The 24,221-nt window shown below is 47.1% G+C and overlaps 1 protein-coding gene and 1 long non-coding RNA gene across 4 annotated transcripts in view; one reads left to right on the top strand and one right to left on the bottom strand.

Moving 5' to 3' along the window:
• The window catches only part of LOC120383715, a 43,837-nt gene that overhangs the window by 15,355 nt on the left and 4,261 nt on the right, over window positions 1-24,221 (top strand). The window contains exon 2 of the long non-coding RNA XR_005588505.1: window positions 20,600-20,647. This is a non-coding gene — a long non-coding RNA (uncharacterized LOC120383715). The remainder of the gene's footprint in view (window positions 1-20,599; window positions 20,648-24,221) is intronic.
• The window catches only part of PMP22 (peripheral myelin protein 22), a 32,320-nt gene continuing 8,523 nt past the window's right edge, over window positions 425-24,221 (bottom strand). For all 3 annotated transcript variants that reach the window (XM_039501911.1, XM_039501912.1, XM_039501910.1), the window contains exons 4-5: window positions 8,369-8,509; window positions 425-2,039 (exon numbers count right to left, since the gene is read on the bottom strand). In XM_039501911.1, the coding sequence (XP_039357845.1) occupies window positions 1,873-2,039; window positions 8,369-8,509 (308 nt within the window). In that variant the 3' untranslated portion in view covers window positions 425-1,872. The remainder of the gene's footprint in view (window positions 2,040-8,368; window positions 8,510-24,221) is intronic.

Here is a 24,221-nt window from a genome sequence, read left to right as displayed (position 1 = left end):
ATCTCTTTCCAGGACTAGGGAAGGGGAGGGGGGAAGTGAGTCCCTCTTTGTGTTGGGTCAAGGATTTGACTCAGTGTATATCTCTCCAAAGTGGCTAGGAGAGAGAGAGGGGGGAAGTGGGCTGCTTCCCTGTGTGTAAAGATTCAAGGGGTTTGAATCTGGGTTCCCCAGGGGAAGCTTGGGGGACAGGCAGTGTGTCAGACACTTTAACCTGACTGGTGGCAGCGAAGGAGACCTACCCTAGGATTTTAGGGTGGGGGAATACATGCGGGTCCCCATCTTTGAACCCAAAAGCTCAAAGTGGGGGTGAGACCCCATGACATGGTGGCAGAATACATGCGGGTCCCCATCTTTGAACCCACAAGCTCAAAGTGGGGGTGAGACCCCATGACAAGCCCTGAATAAATAAATAAAGCTGAACCAGTTGAGTTATTCTGACTTTTATTTCATTGCTGCTTAGTCCACACAGTCGGTATAAAATCAGAAAAGCAAAGCAAAAAAACCAACAAAACAAAACAACAGAATGTCTGGAGTCTTAGCATCAGAAGGCACCGTATATGAATCTACAGTAAAATGCCCATACAATTCATTGCCAGACACACCTCTGAAGCACAGAAAGAGGATTACAGAAGCCAGACTCTGGAGGATGAAGACCTATGGGTTCCATCCAGAGATTCGTTTCTGCTACTCCTGACCATGAGGGGGGAAAAATTCGTTATAAATGCTTTATTAACAATAATACTAAGAGCAACTTGTCTAAGTACAAAAAGCAGTTACAGACCACTTATATTACATAGAATTATTTATCATTTCTATCTTTTGTTTATCTCATAAAATTGTTAACTGAATTTCCAGTGAGTAAGGTTAAATGGCTAGTGATATAAGGAATGGCAAATAGATAGCACCATTTCACATATTTGGTATTTTATTTCATAGATATATATTGTTTGATTCTTTCCCCATCTTTATCTACACGGCAAGGAAAAAATACATTTCAAGGTCGTAGGCTACAGTTCTTGGGTGGTTTGGGTGTGTGGGGATGGGTACATGAGAGTTTGTCATACACAAGCCGAACACAGTGAAGTATCGGTGTTCTAAGGGGAAGCTTCCAAAAGAAACAGGGGTTAAGGTACACTAGTTACAGTAACATTTCAATGGAACTGGTAGGTAACATTTTTTAAATGTGCCTGTGTGAGTTAGAAACCCAAGTTCCCAACTGGGTGTGGTTGGAAAGCTAATGGGACTTGGGCTCCTACATCACCTAGGTGGTTTGAAAATTTGGATCCTGAGGCATGGTATTGATACACAAGTTTCAGGTAATAGGATCATGGCACTTGTGGGAGGGGGCGGATCCTCAGTTGGTGTAAATGGACATCGCTCCATTCAAGCCACTGGAGCGGCACTGATTTACGCCATCTGGGGATCTGTTCTGAGTTGGGGTTTCTTTGGTGGGTTGTTTTGGGGTGGGAGCTTTCAAAGAGGATTCCATTCGCATTCAGGGTAAAACAAAAACAAGGACACAAAAAAATACTGCGCTCTTGTTACACTGTTAGGAGTAATAGTCCTTTAGGCACTTTCTTTAGGCTTTAACACATAGCGGATGGTCAACAAAAGCAAACAATACTATGTACATATATGTAAAAAGTGTTATAAATAGGTTTTTTAAACCATAGATACTATATACATCTTCAATTAACACAGTAACCCTTGGTGTGTTTCCTTTTGGATTTTTTTGTTGGGTTTTTATTTTGAGGGGGTGGGGGTTTGGTTAACGCCCCCCCTCCTGTTTTGTTGTCTTTTCTTCCCCTCCCTCAATCCCCTCCATGGACGTCATGAGTGCCCTTGTCTCGGCCCCCCCTGCCTCATGCTTCATTATTCGCGCTTCCTCAAGATGACGTAGATCACCCCGCTGATGACGGCCAGCGGGAAGGCCACCCAAGCCAGGATGTAGGCAAAGCCGAAGGAGGTACCACTTGTGGCAGGCTGCCAGTCCGTGTGTCTCACAGTGAAGATGGCTGCACCACTCATCACGCACAGGCCTAGGGAGAAGAAGTAAATATGGAGCAAGCTGCACTGTGGACACTCAGTGTAATGCAAGAGCTGTCCTTGCTTTCCTGTCCGGTGATGCTGGCAGGGATAATGCTGAACAGCACCGATTAAAAACCCACCCATCCAACCTATAACCATGTGCCACAAACGGAGAAGCCTGATCGAAACTCTGGGTGTATGGGGATGCAGCTGAAAAAAAACTGCTGTGGTTTAAGAATGTAGGAGTTGATCGGAGCTCTGTATTTGTGATTTTTGGACTAACACACAATCAAGCTCGGCAATCACACTTGTGAGACCTGCTCATGGAATCTGATCTATTAAAAGGCAATATCGTTTGTGTAACCCCTACTCTTGGGGGGTGAAGATTCACTCACAGGGATAATCCCACTGAAGTTAATAGGACGAAGTGCTTACCAGGGCGAGTAAGGGTGGCATAATCTAGCTAATGACCCCACCACAGCGTAGACAGCTACTGTGTATGCTCCTCATAGACAGCTTTGCCAATGCTTCTCAATCCTGGTCTGCACCACTTGCTTATTTTACAATTCCTGAGCCTCTCTAGAGGAGAGATCACCCATCATGCCCAGTTTTGTGATATCCTGCAGCCAACTCCTGTTTCACATGATCCACGCCATGATTCAAACCCAGGGTCTGCAGAGTGCATGAACCAACGTCCCAACTACGGCACCAGGCCAGCAGGAAACACTTTGTGTCTTGCGGAGTTAAAGCTCATGGCAGGGTTAGATATCTCAAATGATTTCAATGGGCCTCAGATTTGGTACATGGGGTATTTGATGTTTAGGTCTTTTCTCCGAGCAATATGGCAGAAGCGCAGATTCACTTCCAAATTCCTGTGCGTTGTGTTAGGAGGGAGAGGCACAGAATTTCCCAAGGTCACGCCACACCTGCTGGTGCAGTGATGCAGAGAGAGCCGTTCTGCATTTGAAATCTAAGCGTTCTTTAAAATGGACCCATATCCAAGCTTATCTGGGAGAGGTGTGCCCTGGGTCCCCCTCCTAGTCTCCTCCCCATGCTCTGTGATCAGCTCATGGATTGGGGCAGGAGAGAGGAACACAGTGTCAAAAGTACATCACTGCCACCCTGGGAAGAGCTTCTATCTGTCATGGGACAAGTACGTTGTCTCTATTCCCCAGCTTCCCCAAGCTCAGGGCTGCCAAGGACCAAGCCTGGGAGTCCTGTGTTTACAGTGGGCCAGGCGTGACCTCTCTGAATCACAGCATTGACCGACACTCCAGCAGTGTCGCAAAACATATCCACGGCCAGGGCTGCAAAGTGCTCACACAAAGCCACCACTATCCCCCACCAAAAACAAGGGCTTTAGTGGATCCCCGCAATTCCATTATCCATTCACGGTGCTATCGAAGCCAACCCTGTTCCAAATCTCTCCACCAGGCATCAGGACCTCCTACGTCTAACCGCAGTGCTATTTGAGCTGTTATTTCACTTCACACTGCTCCTTTGTTCACGGAAAGTGCAGAAGTGGGAATATGTTTAATTAATAAGCTGCTGAACGCAGTTTCCATTTTCCAGGCACAGAAGAGAACTCCTACTGCACTGGCCCATGCAGAGAAAGCAAAATGATTGTCTCTTGACTCTGGTGGGATAGAAAACCAGCAAGCAACCATTCCAGAGTCACCTACGGATGGCTAAAAATGCTGCAGTCAATTGTCCATTGAAAGAATCTGGTAGAAAAGATAACAATGACTGTGTTTCTCTTGGAGATACAGAATTAGTGATTCTGACCCTGGGAATATACTCCCGAGAGTAAATTTCAGGGTAGGGCATCAAGAGAACTGGGGTCTCTTTCCCGTTCCAATGCGTACCTTGTGCAACTCCTTTGGGGTTTGATTTTCAGCCACCTGATGGTGCCGTTCAGTGCACAAAGGCACGTGCATGTGTGTGAATACTCATCTTCCAAGGGGTGTTGTGAGGTCTTAATTCCCTGATGTCTGAAAGGCACTTTGAGATCCTTAGACAGAAGGGCACGTAGAAGTACTGTACGGTTATCCTGACCATACCTTGCTCTTGATACCCTATCTTCTGTAGCTCATGGCAGCCTGATGTGGCAACTACCAGGCTAGAACAGCCATGAACTAGGAAGAACTTTAAGTCTGGCTTCCCATTTGAAGGAGACCGGGGTTGCTGGGATTTGGGATAGCACAGCATGGGAAAAACATGTATGCTTGGCTCTAGCCAACACTCTCTTTTGGGAGCTTCAACACTAACATTCCCCTTGTATGGTCAGAGGGACTGTCCTTAAGGAACTCAAGCTAAACGTTCTTGTCTGCTCTCACCAATGCTGGTACCCTGTCTGCCATCCCCTTGTTGCACACAAGGTGTTCCAGCACCCAAAGCTGTGTGCGAGCTATTGCTGGATGCAATGGCTGCTGCGTTTGCCTGCGCAGCCACCTTTTCATCTCCACGCTCTGCAAAATGCCTTGAGATGCATGGAATGCAAAAGTCAGTCAGTAAAACCAGTTTGTGGCTTAGGCTCTGTTAGATACAAATTAACCAAGTGTACTGACTGCAGTCCTGGGCACTAGGGAAGAAATAAAATCTAGAGAAGAACAAAAATGATAAAGGGACTGGAAGCATTGACTTGCAAGGGTTCTTTCAGTCTGCCGACAGCCTGATTCTTCTCACGCTTACACTGTGTGTGGAATCCATCTACAAATATTTCTAGTGTGTAGACATCCACGATAGATAGGGAGGAGTTTTTAAGGGTGGCAGAAGGGGTCTGAATTAGGAGTAACAGGGCTGAACTCACATCAAGGAATCTTTAGGCAGAGTGTCAGGAAAAGTTTCCTAATAGTGACATCTAGACGGTGGAATAATCTCCTAAAGGGAGGCTCACTGCATGGGTCCTAGGGAACATGCTCTAGGTGTACCCAGCACCGGCCAAGGAGGAGCAACTAGATATGAACTCCTAAGTCTTGTCTATCCCCAATGCCTACAATTGCATGCTTCCCATGGAGGGACTATGGGCTGGGTCACCTCACCAGAAAGCAGCAGCAATGGTGGGAGATGAGCATCTCCTCCCAGCTGAAAGGCCCTGCATGGATTGGAACCAGCGCAGCCGTTGGGGAACATCAGAGCTGCACTTGACAGCCTGTTGGCTTCAGCCTCAGCGCGGCTGGTGAGTCAGGCTCCACAAACAGAGGAGTTTACATTGTGGATCTTGGCTCTGCCAGGGTGAGTCACCCAGTCAGCGGGTTGCCCTGGAAGCAGGATCATCTGAACAGAGAGTGCCAGGGCTGAACGACGTGTCTGGGAAGAGACTGTCTCCTCACCTCCCACAAAGGCACTTTGCAGCAGCTCCACTCAGCCGCCATGGAATTTCCATCGCTCAAACTAGCCTTGCCTGAGACCTCTAGTAGGAAAGACACAGGCCTGTTCCTGAAGGGATCCTGAATCAAGGCTCCTCAGGAGCCAAGCGAGGCCTTTCCCAGGCTATAGAGAGGGCAAGGACTAATAGCCACAAAGACTGGATGCTACAGGAATTTGCGCTTTTGGCTTTAAACCCCAGCCCACCATTTTTTGGTACATAAGAAAATTTGGGAGGAGGCCAAGGTGAGACCAGCCTGCTCCTCTGACCATGGCTGCTCAGCTCTGGACCGGACCGCTCTGAAGGAGCTGAGGACGTGGATTCCAGCTGCTGTTTACTAATAGCTATCCTGAAATTCAGGATAATGAGGCCTAACAACTGTCCTGAGCTTCTCCATACAGAAGCAGGGGCACTCGCACAAGCTCTATTATTTTATCCATTTCTTTTCAGCCTGTTGCTTTGACAGAGGCAGAGATGCTGAGGGAGTTGATTTAGGAGCTGCTGCCAGCATTTAGTTTCAGGCCACCCAACGTGGAAGGTATGAGGGCAGTGGTACCTGTAGTGCTGGGGAAGGACGTCCTGTATTTATCTACAGAACAGGTAGGTGCAGGCAACAGGGGTGCAAGCACCCCCACCCCACTGCCTTCCCACAAGCTGCCTCTACCCTGGCTTGGGCAAGAGGGGAGTTCAGTGCTGTGGCCCATTCACTCCCTGACTTCTTCTGGAACCTCAACAAGGGGCCCATATGGCTGGATGTGGACTTGTGTCCACAAGGCAGTGGGCTTGGCCAGTTAACTGACACACACCTAATCATCCCTTAAAGTCAAGGCTCCCATTCTCTTCAAAGGGCATCAGACCAGGCTCTTCGCCTCCTCCCTAGCTGCTGGTATGTTTGCATGCTGTGAAGAAGGGACTGGAAAGGTTTTTGATCCGGGCTGAGGCCAGGCCTGTGACTCAGAGGACATGGATAATTTGGATTACAGGCTCCAGGGTTAGGGTCCGATCCTTGCCTGCATGGCTTACTGACCTGATCAGCCCTCTTACAGGAAAGGGGGCTATCACAGCAGGAAGCCCTCTGGTTGGGAGAGGGGTTGGGGGTGAAGGTGAGCTGTGCAGTCTGGCTGGACCCCAGGATCTGGTTCTAAGCTCCAGTGGAAAGATACCCTTTTCCTTCTGCATCTTGAACAGTGCTGAGCACAACATCTGCTCACCACCATCATTAACAAGCCATATCCCTATGCGTGTCCCTGGAATTATCAAGCCCTCAAGTTTCAGTGTAACCCTTTTTCACCCATGTGCAGAATTTGAAAGACTGATACCAACAAGAGAACCACATTCAGAAAAACCCTGCCTGGAGAAATTACAAACAGGAGAAAACAACTTTTTGGAGGAAACAGCACAGGGCATACCACTCAATAAGGAGAGGGAAGCCCACTGCGGTCAGAACTATTAGATCAATTCTCAATTGGAGAACTTCATTATTAATGCAGAGTGTGTGGTTAATGATCACTATCCATTTTCTTTACTTGAATCCAGAGCTGTAATGAGTTATTATACACAGCCTCTTCCAGAGATCATTGCCCAATATAAGCTCACCACCTGCTTGATGGCTTTCTACACAGAATGTGTAATAGGTTTCATACCACGCTTGCTATGCAGCTTTGCTCTAAACTTTTCCAAGTCCCTTCTTTGCAGCCTGTCCACTTGCCAGCCACTAAGGAGAGAATTCTAAAACTGGTTGGGAGCCTTTCCATTAACCTCAGTGAGCTCTGGATCACCTCCCAAGGTGCTTTTGGATCAGCATATCAAATAAAGCTCTGGCCAGCCAGGTGGCTTCTGCCCCTGAGTCTCCTCCTCAGATTGTTCTCTTTTGGGAATATAAATTTCACAAGAGCCTATTTGCACAATTTGGTTCTTTTTGATTTAACTCTTAAAAATCATCTGCATAATTCTATACTAGGAAACCTAACAGACCCCACTGTGTTTATGGCATCTTTGGCTGAACAAGAGCTGCAACTAACTACATTTAAAAGAAACAGGTTTTCAAAGTTGAACTATATCTAAGACGTAGATGATGCAGCTGGATATGAAAAGTGGCTGGCTAATTTTGTGAGCTGTAGTGGACCTGGCTGAGATGGAAAGCACTGTCCCCCCTTACAGCATGCCTATAAAGAACGTCTTTTTGGGAAGAAGTCACATGTCTCATGCCATCAGTTCAGGAAGCCTGACTCCATTCAGTATGAAATCTAGGAGAGGTGAGGTGAGGTCCCTGGGGCAGTCTAACTCTCTGCAGGCTGTCAGCATCCAGTCTCTCAGCTAAACAAAAGGAAAATGTAGCAAACTCATCCCTGCTGGAATAGCACAGAAGTCTATGGAGTTGCCCCAGTGTCTCAGCAGACCCCAAAAGGTGAAGAAGTGGGCATTAATTGTGTACCCAGCCCAAGAGGCACAGGGGCTGATTTTCAGAGGTTCTGAGCATGTGTAATTCCCAGCGAATTAATTGGGAATTAGCACCTACAAGGGCTGGTGCGCCAGGGTAGAACCAGGAACCTCTAGAACTAAAAGAAGCAGCTGCTGCAGCTTGAGCTACATCCCTCTAGCAGGGACTATACCAGACTTCTAACCTCCGTGGATCTGGCACAGAGTGGGGACCGCGTAACACACACATACCAGTGGACTACAGACCTATGCGTCTGAAGGCAGAATTGGGCCCTCCCATTCATGCTCTGTTCTCCTCAGTCATGTAGTGTAGATGCCAACTCAGAGGCCTTCTCATTGCAGCTTCTAGAAGAGCCAATTCCCACTGCCTCAGTCCTAACCCTTTGTCAACTAAAATTAAGTAATAGCCAAACAGAGCCCTCTTTGTTATTCAAGAGCTTGCTTCTCGTCTGTCATTATTCCTCATGCCTCCACCCAAGAGCGTTTTCCCTTTACGTCCTCTGAGCCATCACCCATTTATCACTCCCCACTTACCGGCAAGGATCTGGAAGATTCCAGTAAGGTAAAACCGTCCCCCCTTGGTGAGCGTAAACAGCTGGCAAAAGAACAGGAACAACGACAGCACGCTGAAGATAATGGAGAGGATCATCAGAGCTTGGACAGACTGCAGCCACTCTGGGGAAAAGAGAGAAACACACAGTCAGGGCAACATCAATTACAGCTGAGATTTCTCTGCATGGGCCGCTGCTGCTCCTACTAGAAAGCCCGATTCTGACACCATTAAAGTCAACAGACATCTTCCCCATGGACTTCAGTGCGTTCTGGATCCGGCTCATAGGCTCTTGCTGCACACATGTAACCTCTTGCAGATCCATGGGAATGAGACTACTTGCCTCCATTCATGCATAGCAGGGAACAATCCTGCAAGGCCACAGAGAAGGGCTGGACTGGCAAGGTCTTTTTCCTTTGACAGGAGAACACACATCCTTCCCTTATCAGATCCCAGGTCATCACAAACAACCCCTGCAGAAGCCAACCCCAGTTACTCAAGGAAGAATGGCCCCGGGATTTCTAAGGACTAGCCAGCTTGGACAAATCATGCTGTGGTCCCAGTGTGGTCACACGAAGCACCGTATGATCTCAATACTGCTCCTGGGTACCTACACAAGGACTGGCATGGAGGTACAATATGGTCCCATGGCTAGCCCTGGGTACAGTCCTACCCTAGTGCTGACATGTGAGGCATCCAGGAGATCACTCTTTAGCAATTACTCTTGTCTATATTTGCTCAGCATTAAGAATGGGATTTTCAAAGCTCCCTAAAATGTTTTGGATACCCAATTCCTAGTTCCTTAAGGCGGATGGGAATTGGGCATCACCGTCCATTAGGCAGCCCAGAAAGTCCCACTTTCAATGGATTATTTTCTCAGTTGCAACCTGTTTGGAGCATCATTTCATGCTGCTTGGAGCATCTTGTGCTACACGGTCAGCCACACCCAGTGGTCCTTCCCATTTCAGGATAAATGAAGGTGTAACGCATAACACTAGGATCCTGGAACATGCCACCAAATCAGTGGGCAAGGCTGTTCATTTGTAACTTGAGGAACATTCATATTAGTGGGCCCACAGGGGCTCAGAGCCTGATCCAAAGCCCACAAGAGTCAATTGAAATAGTCTCATGGACTTCAGTAAGCTCTGGATCAGGCCCTGAAGAGAACCATTAAAGCCAAGCTTAAACAAGGCAGACAGTGAACTGGCTAGCTCCTAGGTGATATAAATCGACAGCTGATCTAAATGCTCCCTCTTACACCCTTATGGAACTAAGCCCTTAGGAAAGACTTTATTGTAGCAGTTTGGCGACTAGTAAAGAGGAGATTAGTCAGACCAGCCTCTCCATGAGTCACTGCCCAGCTATTTCCATTGTTCATGGGTGTGTAACTCCCCTTGGAAAACAAAACAAATGCTACAACGATGACCCAAAATACCGCAACTTTACTACAGTAATGACCGTTACAATGTCACTGTAATAAACACTCTAGTAGTGGCTTTTTAAATGAAACTTGACATCAAACAAACCAATATTATCCTGAGATCTCAAAGCATTTCAAATCAATCAATCATGTACAATAAGCAAGCATTATTCTTCTCACTTTACTGAGGGGGAAATTGAAGCACAGAGCAGGGACATGACTTGCCCAAAGCCATGTACAAAACATAAGCGGCAGACCCAGGAACATAACCCACGGAGCCAGCTCCTCAGCTGGTGTGAACAGATGTAGCACCACTGACTTTAATTCACACCAACTGAAGATCTGGCCAAAGTCTCTTGAATCCCAAACTTGTGCTCTTCCCCTGCACTACATAATACTGCTTCCACCCTAGGTTTTAAGCAGGGTCCAAGTTTCAGTTCATGGGAACCGTTTAAAGCCAGCCAGCCATTATTCAATCTCCACCCTGCCTGGCTATTTGTTTAGCCACATGACAACCAATGACTCGTCTGTGTCCAGCTGCCTCCGCGCCGCTCTGTTAAAGCATTATGCAATGGAAAGAAGCTATTTTTGAACACAAAGGGCAACTGCTGCACTTGGTGACATGGATGTTACTCCCACTGAAGTCCATGGGAGCTGCACCTGTGGAACTGAGAGTAGAACTTCCGCCAACAATTTAAACACGGACTTCTACCAGAACTCTAATTGTAACACAGGCCTGCATCATCCCATTGGAGACAGCTGTGGAAGAGTCCTACAGAATTTAACAGAAAATGATCACTTCGCTATAGATTTCTTTGTAACAGCCTATGGAATAAAAGAAAATACTAAAGGACAATGCATACTACTCGGATTCTGTTTAATTCCATACATTTTTAGAGGAATTTTCATAGAGCTCTATTGCATTTCTATAGTCCTGGTAGTTTCACTCCTTTTGGATTTTTCCTCTCAGGGCTCTTTTGAAGTTTACACACGTCATAAGAACAGTTGGGTTAGCCCCAGCGTCCACACCCAATGCCAACTCTTAAGTTTATCCTGCCTCCACCAAGTTCCATGCAGTGGGCCACATCCGGGTCTCGATCACACAAGTGAAATGAAGTCAACGGGAGCTGCTCTCGTGCATTTCAAAGCACAGTTTGCCCCACTATTCTGTTGTGCCTCCTGTCCCAAAGCACCATGCAGAGTTGCTCTGAGCTATTAAAAAAAGCTGCTGTATTTTATTCCAGAGGTGGCTGCATCTCGGTGGTGAGCAGGCATCCCATTATATAGCCGTTTAACTATATTTGCCATCGCTTAGGATGCAAGGGTTATCACCACTATAAGCAAGTAGAGTCTCACTTTATGTCTTAAATGCCATGCACGTGAAACGTTCTGAACATCTAGTCAATCTCAAGTCCCCCGCTAGGTCAACAAAACCACAAACTGTGCACTTTCCTTCAGATCTTTTGCCGCTCGACAGCTTCTGGAACGTAGCCGTGTTATCACCGAGATAAGAGCTGCTGAAGTGCCGCTAATGTAATCAAATAATAAATCAGGCTATGTCTACACGTAAAACACTGCAGTGGCAGGGCTGCAGGGTAGACACTCACTACAGCTACAGGAGGAGTTTTCCACTCCCTGTAGTTAATCCACATCACCAGAGAGGCAGTAGCTAGGTCAACAGAAGAATTCTTCCTTTGATCTAGTGCTGTCTATGCCAGGGGTTCGGACAGCTTCGCTCCAGGAGTGGATTTTTCACACCCCTGAGAGAGAGAGACATGGTGATGTACGTTTTCAGCACAGACCGGCTCAAATCATTGAACTCCTTGAAACTCAGCCATAGAGGACCAGCTATCGGGAGGAGTGATACAGCAACTGCATCTTCAGCACATCAGCTAACAGCCAGTGCTGTTAGGAAAAAGCAGCACGGTTTGTCAGTTCTCAGGGGAACATCAATGGGGAAGGGGCGGGGAAAGTCACAGGGATAACAGTAACAACCTTTCTCCTTGTTTTCTCACTGCCACAGGAGCCTTAAACTATCAAATAAGGAGAGATGGTTCAGTACACCAGCTGGCTGATTAAAAGCCTGGTGGATTTTGCTCTTAATCTAGAATCTGAGTCAAAGCCCAATGATGATGATGTCGCCAACTGGAACCTTTCCTGATTTCAGTGGGCTCTGGATCGGGCCCCTAAATCCTTTCCCTTTGGCAGTGGTTAGTTTACAAGAGGGCCTTCCAGAGAGAAAATAGTTCTGCTGAGTTAGAGGGCGAGGACCCCTTGAACCACATCCCTCTTCTTGGTTCTGCCACCTGAAGGCTTTATACCAAATGGGCACATTCCCATGGTAATAGCAATCCACTTCACAGGGCTACATAGGCAGCAACTGAAAGCAGCAAGAAACACCACAGGTAAGTAATAGCCATGGGGTGTAGCAGACAGTGCTCTTGTCCGAGACGCAGGAAGCCTGGGTTCTAGTCTGCAGCCATACTCAAAACCTGCCGTTTGATGGGGGTTCTTGGCCTCCTCTGTAAAATGGGCACAAGGACACTTGCGCAAGGTAGTAGGGTGATGAGATGTCCTGATTTTAGAGGGACAGTCCCAATTTTGGGGTCTTTTTCTTATATTGGCTCCTATTACCCCCACCCCCATCCCGATTTTTCACATTAGCTGTCTGGTCACCCTGCAAGGTAGTAAAGTGCTTTGAAACCAACAGATGAAGGCTAGTATTTTTAATGGGGGCAGGTGCCCAAGTCCCAGTGAGTTTCAACTTGACTACCTTAGTCTCTTTTGAATATCCCAACATCCAAGTGCAGAGTGCTGCTGGCCAATCACTGCCCCCGGAATTACGTTAATTCGCCTGGTTTAGTATTATGCCCTACAGACGTGTATTTTTCAAATGATAAACAAAGTAACTTCCAGTGGAGAGATCTGGGGCTAATGGAATCTGCTCTCGGCTCCTCAGAATCACATCATCTCAAACAGTTACAAACGGTTGTTTGTGGCTTCCACAGTGGATCAAGGGGCTTAATCTGAATTTAGGTAAGCATCTATCCAGCCAAGTGTTTACATCCTTATTTCCAGGATGAGCTGGAAGGCATACACAAAACTAAGGGGAAGAAAGGCCAAGAATGTTAGGGTAACACGCTACGGTTTAAGGACCATGGGCTGGAAAAGGTCAGCAAGGTTCATTAAAAACAAGCCTCTACTTTTTGAGCTAACAGGCTAAGCCTGTTAGTGGGAGAGACTTCCCCCCCACCCCACATACTCTACAAGTGGGTTGCAGAGGCAGGATCTTGCTTTTCAAGCACGGATCAAGAATGTGAACTTCATCCTTTTTGAGCTCAGCATGTCTGCTGAACACCCCATCGCTGTCGACCTTCCAGCGGCACAGCTGTAGCTGCTGTAGGGTCCGTAGTGTCGACATAGCCTTAGTAATAGCTAGAAAATACACATGAGGGTGGGCATCTGAATGAAAGAATCTAGGACTCCCACACATGCCCCCCAGCTCAATCCAGATACAGTTCACTCATGGCTGGTTTGTTCGATACCAAACACCCTCTAGCCAAGAGTAGCAGGCAACATCTACACCAGTCTCGGGGTGTGGCTGCAGCCTGTCCACGTACCCAGGCTCGCTTTAATCTTGCTTGCTTGGAGCAGTGAAGCCGCTGCTTGGGCTTCAATATGGCTTAGCCAGGGTGATTACCCAGGGCAGACCAGCACAACCCGCGTGGAAGCTCACGTTGCTGCAGCTTCACTGCTATTGGTACCCGAGCTAGCGCGATTAAAGCCAGCCAGGGGTTGTCTACGTAAACTGCATTCACCCCCCACGATTGCAGTGCAGACATACCCTACACCTGTAAAGCAGCCAGAGATTAGGGAGGTTGCTAATCCACCTGCATATTTTCCTATGAAAAGGCTGGCACCATAAATATGATAATCTTCCCTCTGCTTTGTTCCCCACCCCCCACGATCCCTGCAGCAATCGGAAAGGTTCGTGTTAGCCTCCCATTGATGCCTCTCCGAGCAGCCTGTGTAAGGAATCTCAGACGGAAGTTTCAGCGCTGATCCCGTGGGTGGCAAGCACCACACGGTTTTGTTTCATGACATTCCAGTGAGGCTGTCAGGTATAGCCTGGTACAAGGGCTCCTGACAGATCTCTGACTCACACTGTGGCTGGACAAACTCCCAGCAACAACAGGTAAAGAGCACACTGGAGAGCAACAGGAGCCTGGAATTAAACAATTATAAAACTCCACTTTGTCGGCAGGAGAGAAGAGCAAGAATTGTTCCCTTTAAATGAAAGAATGAAGAAAATGCAGCCAGGCCCCCTTTCATGCCTGCCTCCTCTCCTTTACGGACTGGTAAATATAAAGGAGCCCGGAGGAGCTTTGCAAGATTCCTGACCGATAAGGGTGCTAAGCATTACACAGAGGAGCTTTCCAGTAAGCCTGTATCAGCCCATGCACATGCCTTACTGCTGCCCTGGCCTCTAGGTCCAATCCCTTCGTGTATGAGGGAGGCAAACATCCCAGGGAGTGCAGCTTGAGATCACGGACATTCCTGAGCTCTCTTCACCCATCTCCCTCTGCAGAAGAGCAACCCTAACCACGCCCTACGGCCATCCAAGAACGCTCACTTTGTAGCATCTCGTATCAGGAGAGGTGGGGTGGGGTGGTCCTGCAGAGAGCATGCTGCCCTAGAAGTCAGGAGACCTGTTGGATTCTGTTCCCAGCTCTGCAACTCACCCCTTTCTGTGCTTAGGTTTCCACTCCCCAGTCTTGGTCTGCCTGTTTAGAAGGGAAGTTATACCAGAGTGACCCTCTTATTCCAGCATAAGGGTGGCTTAAACCAAAGTACAGAACTGGACTGGGTCTCAGGAGATCAGTTAAATTCCTGGCTCAGCAACTGGCCCGCTGGGTGACCTTGGGCAAATCACTTCACTTCTCTGTGCCTCCGTTTCCCCCATTGCAAATGAAAAATAACGATTCTGAGATCTGCTGCTGAAAGCCAGGTATTATTATGCTCCTTCCCAAGCAACATAAGCTAAACTGAAAAAAGAGTCTCTCTTATACTAGAATCAGAGTGTCCACAGGGTGGGTGCGCATGGGAGGAAGGGGGGGGGGCGGTATACTGGTATAACTTTCAGTTTAAATTAACATTTAGGTTATACAAAACCAAAACATTTCCCCACATAGACAAGGCCTTAGACTAAACTCTTCACAGCAGGCACGGCTGTGCACTATTGTGTGTGTACAGCACCTAGCACAATGGAGGCTGAGATCTTGGGTGTCACTCTACTGCAGATACCACCACCACTCTACTGGGGAGACTGGTATGCACACCTAGCAGCGCTCTCCCTGGGACATTTGATCACTTAAACCCACTATCCACAGATGCTGTTTAACAATGATCCCCATTCTCAGTGTTGCCACATTACTTGCAAGAAATGTTTGTGCCTATTGTTGCATTCCATTAGACTAGTCTGGGCATTCTTAGTTCAATACTAGTTCAATAGGCATCAGCTTAGTACGCTATCGCAGGCATATGGAAAACAGAACGGAAACCTAAGGAAAAAAATCAATCCCATGTACTAGAGTATGTTCCCATGACAATATATCGTACTTTGCCATCCTTGGATGCAGAAGATGACTGAACTGAGCTTCACAATCCCTCTATAAGGCAAGTTATCGGCACCATTTTACATCTGGGGAAACTGAGGCATGAAGCAGTTAAGGCTAATGGTCAGGATTTTCAGAGCAAGTGAGAGATTGTTTACGTTGCAGTAGAGGTGAGGACCCACCCCCGGTCACAGACCAGGCTCCCACTGTCCTAGGCGCTGTAGAAACACAGCAAAGCACAGTCACACAATTCCCCTCAAAATTAATAAGAGCCATGTATCTAAATGCCCAATTAGGCTTGGAAAATTCCAGACGGTATTTTGGGCACCAAAAGATAGTCACCCACAGCCAGATATTTAAAGGCATTTAGGTGCCTAAAGATGCAGATAAGCATGTAGTGGGAATTGGGTACCTAGCTACGGACCTCTTAGTACCCTCCCAGGGCTTCCTGTTTTGCGCCATCTCCTGCCTTCTAGCTGTGGATCATTCTCCCACCTTGTCCTCTTTTCTTTGCCTCGCTCATCCCTCCTCTTTGCCTTTCCCTCCAGTCCACACTGAAAAAGGTCCTTGTCCAGAAGGCTACGTAACTTTCTAGAGCTTTAGACTCATATACAAGTGCACTGCATGAACAGGGTGAAAGACACAGCATGGCTTCCCACTCTGCAATAAGATGCCATTCTGAGCTTCGGAAAGCAGCAGTTCATTGCTACCATTGCTAGCTAGATTGCACCTCCTCCCCCAAGGAGTACAAAGTGACATTTCCCTGCTACTCTTGAGGAATCCTCTCAATTCACGATATGCAGTGGCCAGATCTCTGTGGTTTGGATGCACACTAACTCATCCATTTGGACCCTGAAGGTTGACGTCTAGATATTAAAGTGCCCTGCTGGCACTGGAAAACTAGAGGCATCAAGGAAAAAACGAAGCATCTTCTCACTACCAGCTTCATGTCGTCTCAACTAGCTTCTCTGTAAATCTCCCGGGTTCAGGCTTGTATCTGTGGCTGGGTTTTGGCACACGTGATATTTCCTGAGAGCAACCAGGATGGAAATGCAATACACCCTGGGGAGCCCCCTGCCAGGCAGAACTGAATCCCTAGTGAGCAGTGCCAAGGTATGAGGGGACATTTGCCATTTCCTCTCTATCACCCACCATCATCCCAACAACAGTAGTCGGGGGGGAATCCTGCTGCTGTACAGAGGAGGGAAAAATCTGGAGAGGGGTCCTATGGGGGGGGGGGGGGAGAACAGGTTGTCTGCACCCTCTGTGCACCATGCAACTCAGGTCCAAGTAGGCTCCTTTTGCCTGCAATGCAGTTTGTGGGCCTGCCTGGGCTCATGGATCTGCTGCCATGCAAGTCCACCAGCCACTGATTCTCCTGGAGCAGCGAGAGCTCCTGCAGCCTCATAGCTGCTGTAGCAACCTGAGAGAGACAGACAGAGAGACAGAGACTGGGGGTGGGTGGGGTCTTGCAAAAGAATGATCTATGGTTAAGACACTGGACTGAGAATCAGGAGATCTGGGACCTGATTCTGCTCTCAGTTACTCTGGTGATTTGCAGAGAAGCTAGCTGAGATGTCACTTCGACTTCAGTGGAGTTATTCGTGCTTTGCTCCAGTGCAAGTGTGGAGAGAAACAAGTCCCTGGGTTCTATTCCCAGCTCTGCCTAGGACCCACTGGATGACCATGAGCAAGTCACTTACTCTCTCTGTGCATTGTTTTTTTGTCATCAGTAACATGGGTATAATGATGCGTCCCTCAACCACTGGGATGATACAAGGATAAATTCATCGCTATTTGCAAGGTGCCTGGGCACTACGGTGATGAATGCCACCGAAATGCTTACAAATAAGTTAATCTCTTTCATTGCCCCTCGCCCTGCTAAGCGTGTCTATTTATGGACAGACAGGATTCAGCCCTCAAAGATTAGGAGAGATGTGCTAGCACCATCAGATACTTCTTCCCAACTTGAAGCCAATATCAAATACAGTCACTGAGCCAGATTCACTACAATGCTCCAGCTGCTTTGTGCTACTCTGGCAATGCAAGCGCAGCCATAAACCACTTCAGCAAAGCCACTTCAGGCTACTGGTGAATCTGTCCCAGACATCCCTCATCTGCAGGGAAGTATTACAACACGCCAATGAATTACATTCATTGTGCAGCACAAGGAATGACCCAAAGAACGTGACATTAGTCACTGGAACTTGGCTGAAGAGATTATACGTGAATTGCAGCACACTGCAATCTGCATTAATGACTAATGCGAGGAATCTTCCACCACAGAAAACATTCACCCCTGACTTCACCCCAGGAAACTCCCACTGATGTCAAAGACAGGGATGACTAAGAAACACCCTTGACACTGCACATTTATATTTTATTTTTAGCATGTCACCAGTATCATAAGGAACATCATCCAGCTGAAATCTATTGCCCGGATCCGGCAAAGATTTAGGCATGGGATTAGCTCCATGCCGAACCAATTAAAAAAAAATATATTAAAAGGAGTTTCTAGCACTACACCCTTCCTCTGAGATGATGTCTACATATCTAGACATACATGAGCTAGCTTTAATCTAGCTAGCGCAGGTGTGGGTACAGCATGGCTGCAGCAGCCCAGGCTTCCATGTGGGCTGTACAAACCCGCCTAGAACCCTGGGTAATCAGACAGCTAGTCTGTTCTGCTGTGGCTTCACTGCTCCAGTACCCCAATTTGCCAGATCAGAGCTAGGTCAGGTGTAGCTACAGAAGTTACAGTCACACCCCGTGATTGCAGTGTAGACAAACCCTCAGTCCTCCCACAACAATGTTTGTGGTTTTACAATCACATTTCCCCCCCCCCCCAGATACTTTTTTCTTTCCCCCATTGCTGGGTAAAAGAAACTCAAACAGGGGGAAATGACTAACTCGCGATACAGGAGAATGTAGAAAAACTAATTATTCAGTTAAATTGAAAGAAGAGGGAGAAAGATACCATGGACTTCTAATCTCATACAAGTATCAGAGAGGTAGCCGTGTTAGTCTGGATCTGTAAAAAGCAGCAAAGAGTCCTGTGGCACCTTATAGACTAACAGACGTATTGGAGCATAAGCTTTTGTGGGTGAATACCCACTTCGTCAGACACTGATAAAGTTGGTATTCACCCACAAAAGCTTATGCTCCAATACAGCTGCTAGTCTTTAAGGTGCCACAGGACTCTTCGTTGCTAATCTCATACAGTTACCGGAACCGCAGGTGTTTGTAACAGAGTAGGTAAAAAAAACTTCAGACAAGTGTAGCTTTTAAGCAGACAACATCCCTTTGATTTTTCAGTATAGAACATTGTAAAAATTGGACTGAAAAATAAAATGTTTCTTTAGCCCACATAACAAGAGTAAGTTTTAATACAGCTACATTCTTGACTTTGCCCTGTGGGAAGCAATTCAAGAGCTATGGTTGCCTAGATGCTAGTAGACACTGGGGGCTTGGCTACACTTACAAATTTGCAGCGCTGCAGCAGGGTGTGAAAACACTCTGCAGCGCGCTAAATTGGCGCGCGCGCGCAGCAGCGCCAGTGTGCCCCCCCAGCGCGCTCGCTCCCGCCGCCGCTGTCAGTTATTCCCCACAGGGAGGTGAGGTAGGGACAGGCGCTGGAGTTTTCTCCCAGCGCGCTGCTGCTGACTGCGACAGCGCTGCGCTGCAGCGCTTTGAAAAATTGAAATGCAAGTGTAGCCAAAGCCTAAGTAGATTCTAAGCTGTTAGGCTGGTGTTATCCTGGAGGCACTCCATTGACTTCAGTGGGGTTACTCCTCAATTACAGTGGTGTTACCACCATCAGAATCTGTCCCTTTTTCATAGTGGAAACTCTGATGAGCTTGAATTACTGCAAACAGTGACATCTTTAAACATAGCCTGTAAATGGAATGGGACCAGCCTTTGCATGTGATGATTAGTACACTTAAAGACAATACGATTCCTGGGTTCCATTAACAGTACTAGGCACTAAGTACTGCATTGGCAAAACTGACTACAGCCTTGTTAATGTCATTCTGCTGCTGTCTGGCAAAGCTATGAGCAGCGGCAGGGGTTGGCTGTCGCCCTGGAGGCTCAGAAAGGTGACGCTGAATTAAGTCACATTTGGAAGGCTATCTTCGCAACCTGAAACACTACAAACCTTTCAAACATTTTAAATAGACACATTTTGCAGAAATTAACAGCGTAGGCCCCACCCTGCCATGGAAAGCATCCACCTCACCAATGAAACAGATTTTCTAAGACTTGGTCCAGCTTTTCCAATCCAGATTTAGATCAGGGTAGCCAAGCAGAATTTTCCTGTATCCCTATTTCCGTGATGCAGTTCTTTTTGCCCATATGTTTGATTTATACTTGCTGTCAATAAAAGAATTAGACACTGCCCCAAAGAGAAATGTCACGCAACTGTTTTAATGCAGTTTTTAGTCATGGGTGGAGAGCAACACCAAAGACAAGTGTGCAGGGAAGATCCCCACACAGAGAAAATAGGACTTTTTACAGACAATCAGTGGTACTCTCCTGAAACGTCTGTTCAGACCACATTACACAATACTTCACTGGGAAACTTAGTCAATGGTCTGCTCTGGTTAAGCTACTACACTTTGGGTCAAATTCTGCTCTCTGTTGCATCCATATAACCTGGCTCGGGCCAGGTCACTTGCACCCATTAACAAGACCATCAGGAGAACCTGGAGAACTCTAGCAGATTAATTTTGAGCTGAATTCTCAGCTGGTGTTAGAAGGCAGCACTTACATGGATTTCCATGGATGTATGATGATTTACACCAGCTGAGGATCTGGTCCCTCGTGCAAATTAATGAACTAACAGGATAGGAGACTGAATGTCAGCTCTCTGCCTCCATGCATATCCTACACTGGAATTACTCCTAATTTAGATTAGTGGGAACAAATCAAAACAAGGAGCTGAGACATTTGCAGTTGTCTCCTGCAGCTAGGTGGACAATTTGCCTTCTGGGTATTTACCTTTCCCTGCTAATTTGTCTCCTTTTGCTCTGTCATCCTTAAGTAGCTAATTGAAAAGAAAACCTGTATTAATTTACACTGGGACTTTAACAAGATATTTAACAAGATAACATTGAGAATACCTTTCACTTTTATCTAAGTGTGTTTCAAAACTACTTTTTATCTTTACCTTTTAAACACAGGGATGGCAAATCCATTCAATGAGAAGGCAGAGAGAAGGCTATGAAGCAGTGAGTATTTCTGCATCATGTGTTTCAAAGTAGATATGAATAGTGGAACACTTATTAAGAATAGCGGATAGGTCAAATTGCAGGGATCACTGTATTATGCAACCATAACTCAAGTGCTATGTTTCTGTCCTGCTTGTCCCGATGCAAAGAAAATCCATCTGAAGCCTCAGTCTTAGGCAAGGGCAAAATTTTCTTAGCCAGTCTAGTGTGACTTGCTGTCAAGTATTGTGCACTTATTCCACATGTACAACTTCCACTGACCTCCCTGCTTTTCGTGTGGGTTTTGTGTCACAGCAGTGTGATCAACCACTACAAATTCGAGGAGATAATTTTCCCCAAAAAGACGATCTCTCCAGCAACTCAGAAGCACAGCCTAGTGGTCAGGGCAGGGGACCTAGGAACTCCGGATTTCTAATCCTGGCTCTGCTGCATGGCTCTGGGTGGCTCAGGGTTCGGCTGCACTGGGGTTTTTAGCCACCAATGTAGCTACATTGCTGTAGCTGCACCAGTGCAAATCACTAGTGATCCCCCCGAGTAAATGGTGCCTTGCGTTGGCATGGCTCCCATCTATGCGGATTATAGCCCGGACACTCAGCAGTGGATGTGGAGCGCTCAGCACAGCAGCAGGAGGGGGCCTAAGAGTTCCTCTGCTTTCCTGGGAATGTACGGCACTTTGTGCTAGGCTAGTCCCAGCAGCTAGGGACTGCTGGGGTCCAGGGGCGCACTGGACATACCACCTTCCCCCACCACACTCCTCATGCCAGCAGCCAGGAGTGGCAGGGGAGCCACTACAATGGCTCTAGTCTACACCATTCAAAGGTCGCTCTACCAGGAGAAAAGCTTCCAAGGCTCAATGCAAGGTTGAGAGCATGGTGCGCCAGTGGAGCAATGCAGAGCAGACAGTCCAGGATCAGAGGCTGTGTTGCTGTGAGGTATCCACGTGTTGCAAGAGCCATCTTCAGAACTGTCAGTGGAACCCACGGGTGGGCATGTGTCACAGGTCCTGCTCGGTGCCCAATCCACAGAAGGGCAGGAGTTTCTTATGGGCCTGCAGCAAGTGAGCCTTGGCTCTTTTAGCTCCAGCTTAGCAGTTTATGCTTTTAACTGTACAGGTCCCCCTTCCAATTCCTGATGTATGGGCCAGGATGGTGGCCATCAGATCAGCAAACTGGCAAGTCCCTTCCCTCCCGTGGTGCTTAGTAACCATCTGCTTTGCAGTGTCCAAAGTTCCCATGGGATTATTTTAAAAAAACAATCCCTTCAATTACTGAAGGACACCCACAGTCCCAAGCAGTGACCAAGCCAACCAACAAAGTCACAGAGTGGCAATTTGAGGAACAGAAAGAGGAAACAGGAAAAATATGTTCCTGAACAAGCCTGAAGCGGCGGGGGTGGGTGGGGCGCAGGTTGTCCATTTAAAGGTTCCATCAAAAAAAAAGTTTGAAAACAAAAATTGCAAGGTGGAAAAAATCTGCACATTCTTGTGAAAAATTCTGGTTTTTTGCAGGGGCAGGAGGGGGAATTTTTGACAAAAAAATTTGAAAAATTCTGTCCAGCTTTACTTAAGAACATTAAAACTCATAGGGTTAAAAATCTCTGCTGGCATAACTCCAGACTTCACTAAATTTACCCTAGTACATAGGTACTGGAACTAAGGGTTCTGCCTGCCTAGCTTGAAGTGGTTTCCATTATATACAAGGTTACAGTGGTTTCCATTATATACAGGGTTTACAGTTTGGTTCAATGGCTCTAAGCACCCGCACTGTACAAACTGTTCCAGCGCCCCTGCCAGTTGAGCATCTGACCCATAGCCTGTTAAATATACAATTCTGGGATTCAGTGCTGAATACCTCAGATAAATCTGCTCCAGGAATGCCAAGCAGCCTGAATTAAGCAGCGATTGCAACATTTTTGGCATAATTCTCAGCCTCTTGAAAAATGACATTATCTAGCAAGTAAATGCTGCAAACAAAGCAATCAGCCCACAGACATGAAAGCCAAAGGAACGGGGCATCCCACACTGATTGTGACGCTTGCTCATCTCCAAGCGTCCTTCCGTAGTATTGCAACATGCCTGTCAGACTCAGATGCTCCAGAAGAAATTCCTGAAGTCATCATTCAGCTTTGACTGGGAGCCAACCCCACCAGCTGCTGAAAGTTTACAAGTTCCAAATGGGGGAACCGTGGGCTAGTGGCTTGCACCTAAACACTAGGCGGCAGGAGAACTAGGTTCTGTCCCAGATGTTTAACTTGGGGTCTGGTTGTGCCACCCACCGATTTCAAAGGCATGACTTGCATGGCACAGGCTGAAATGTCAAAAGCTCAGGACCAGATTTTCAAATGCTCAGCACCCACCACTGGGACCAGATCTTCCAGTAAGCTCAGCTCCCACGAAGGCACTAAACAAAGACCATGTTCTCCAAAGCACCCACCATCCCCTGCTAGGAGACACATGGCTTGGCTTTCAGCACCCAACATTCTAAACTCTTCTGAAAATTTCAGCCTCAACTACCAATCAGTGGAAGTTGGACAGAACTGGGCTTGTCTGATTTTGAGCAAGTTCCTTAGTCTCTCTGTGCCTCCATTTTCCAATCTCTAACATTTATGAAGCTCTGGGATCTATGAACAAACTATTATGAGGTCTTCGTAGCATCTGGACCAGGACCCCACTGTGCCAGGTGCTGTACAAATGCAGACTCTGCTACACAGAGTTTCCAGTCTAAGTATAAGCACTATGAAATTGATGTGGCGCCCAATGAAGTCAATGGCTAAACTCCCATTCATTTCCAAAGTGCAAGATCAGGCCCTGTTTAATTGCTAACAATCATGATGAATGTTGCAGGAGGCGGTGTGGGAGTTTAGCAAAAGAGGGGGAAATCTGGCAAGTGATTACTCCACAATACAGACGTAACTCTTATGATGGGTTGGGGCGGGGAGGAGGGGGCGGAAATCATCTCTACCAAAGGACTAATTTCTGCCAAATTCTTCAATGGGAATTTCATATCTGCCCCCAAGGGCGGAATTTAGTGCCACATTATTAAATGTTGAGTACTGCTTTGGCAGAGGCACAGAAAAAAGATAAATGTTTTCCTAAAGCTTTTTAGGATACTGTGCAACAGTCATGGCATAGGTATTGGAAACACATTCCCATGAGTCTCCTCTGGACTCATGTGGAACATAACTTTGTATTGGCGGGGAGGGGTGAAAATAAGTATACTTTTAGCTAGTAGCATAGAAGATGGAAACAATACGGCTGTTGAAAAAATTGAAAACTATATTGAGGGAGGAGGTGTTAATGTGATTTATCCCCCCCAAAAAAGAAGAGCATTTAGAGTCTCCAGTTCTTTGGGGGGAGATGGGGTGGGAAGTTGTCCAGCAGCTAGGTTCCTGACCTGAGACCCAAACTCACTTCCATGCTCCGCCACAGACTTCTTGTGTGACCCTGGGTAAATCACTTAGAGTCTCTGTGCTTAGCTTCCCACCTGTGCAGTGGAAATAATAGCACTGCCCTACCTCACAGGGGGATTGGGAGGAAAAAACTACAGTAAAACTCGTGAGGTGCTCAGAGACAATG

The sequence above is a fragment of the Mauremys reevesii genome, linkage group 15 (assembly GCF_016161935.1).
Source record: "Mauremys reevesii isolate NIE-2019 linkage group 15, ASM1616193v1, whole genome shotgun sequence".
NCBI lineage: Eukaryota > Metazoa > Chordata > Testudines > Geoemydidae > Mauremys > Mauremys reevesii.
This window is presented reverse-complemented; position numbering and strand designations above follow the sequence as displayed.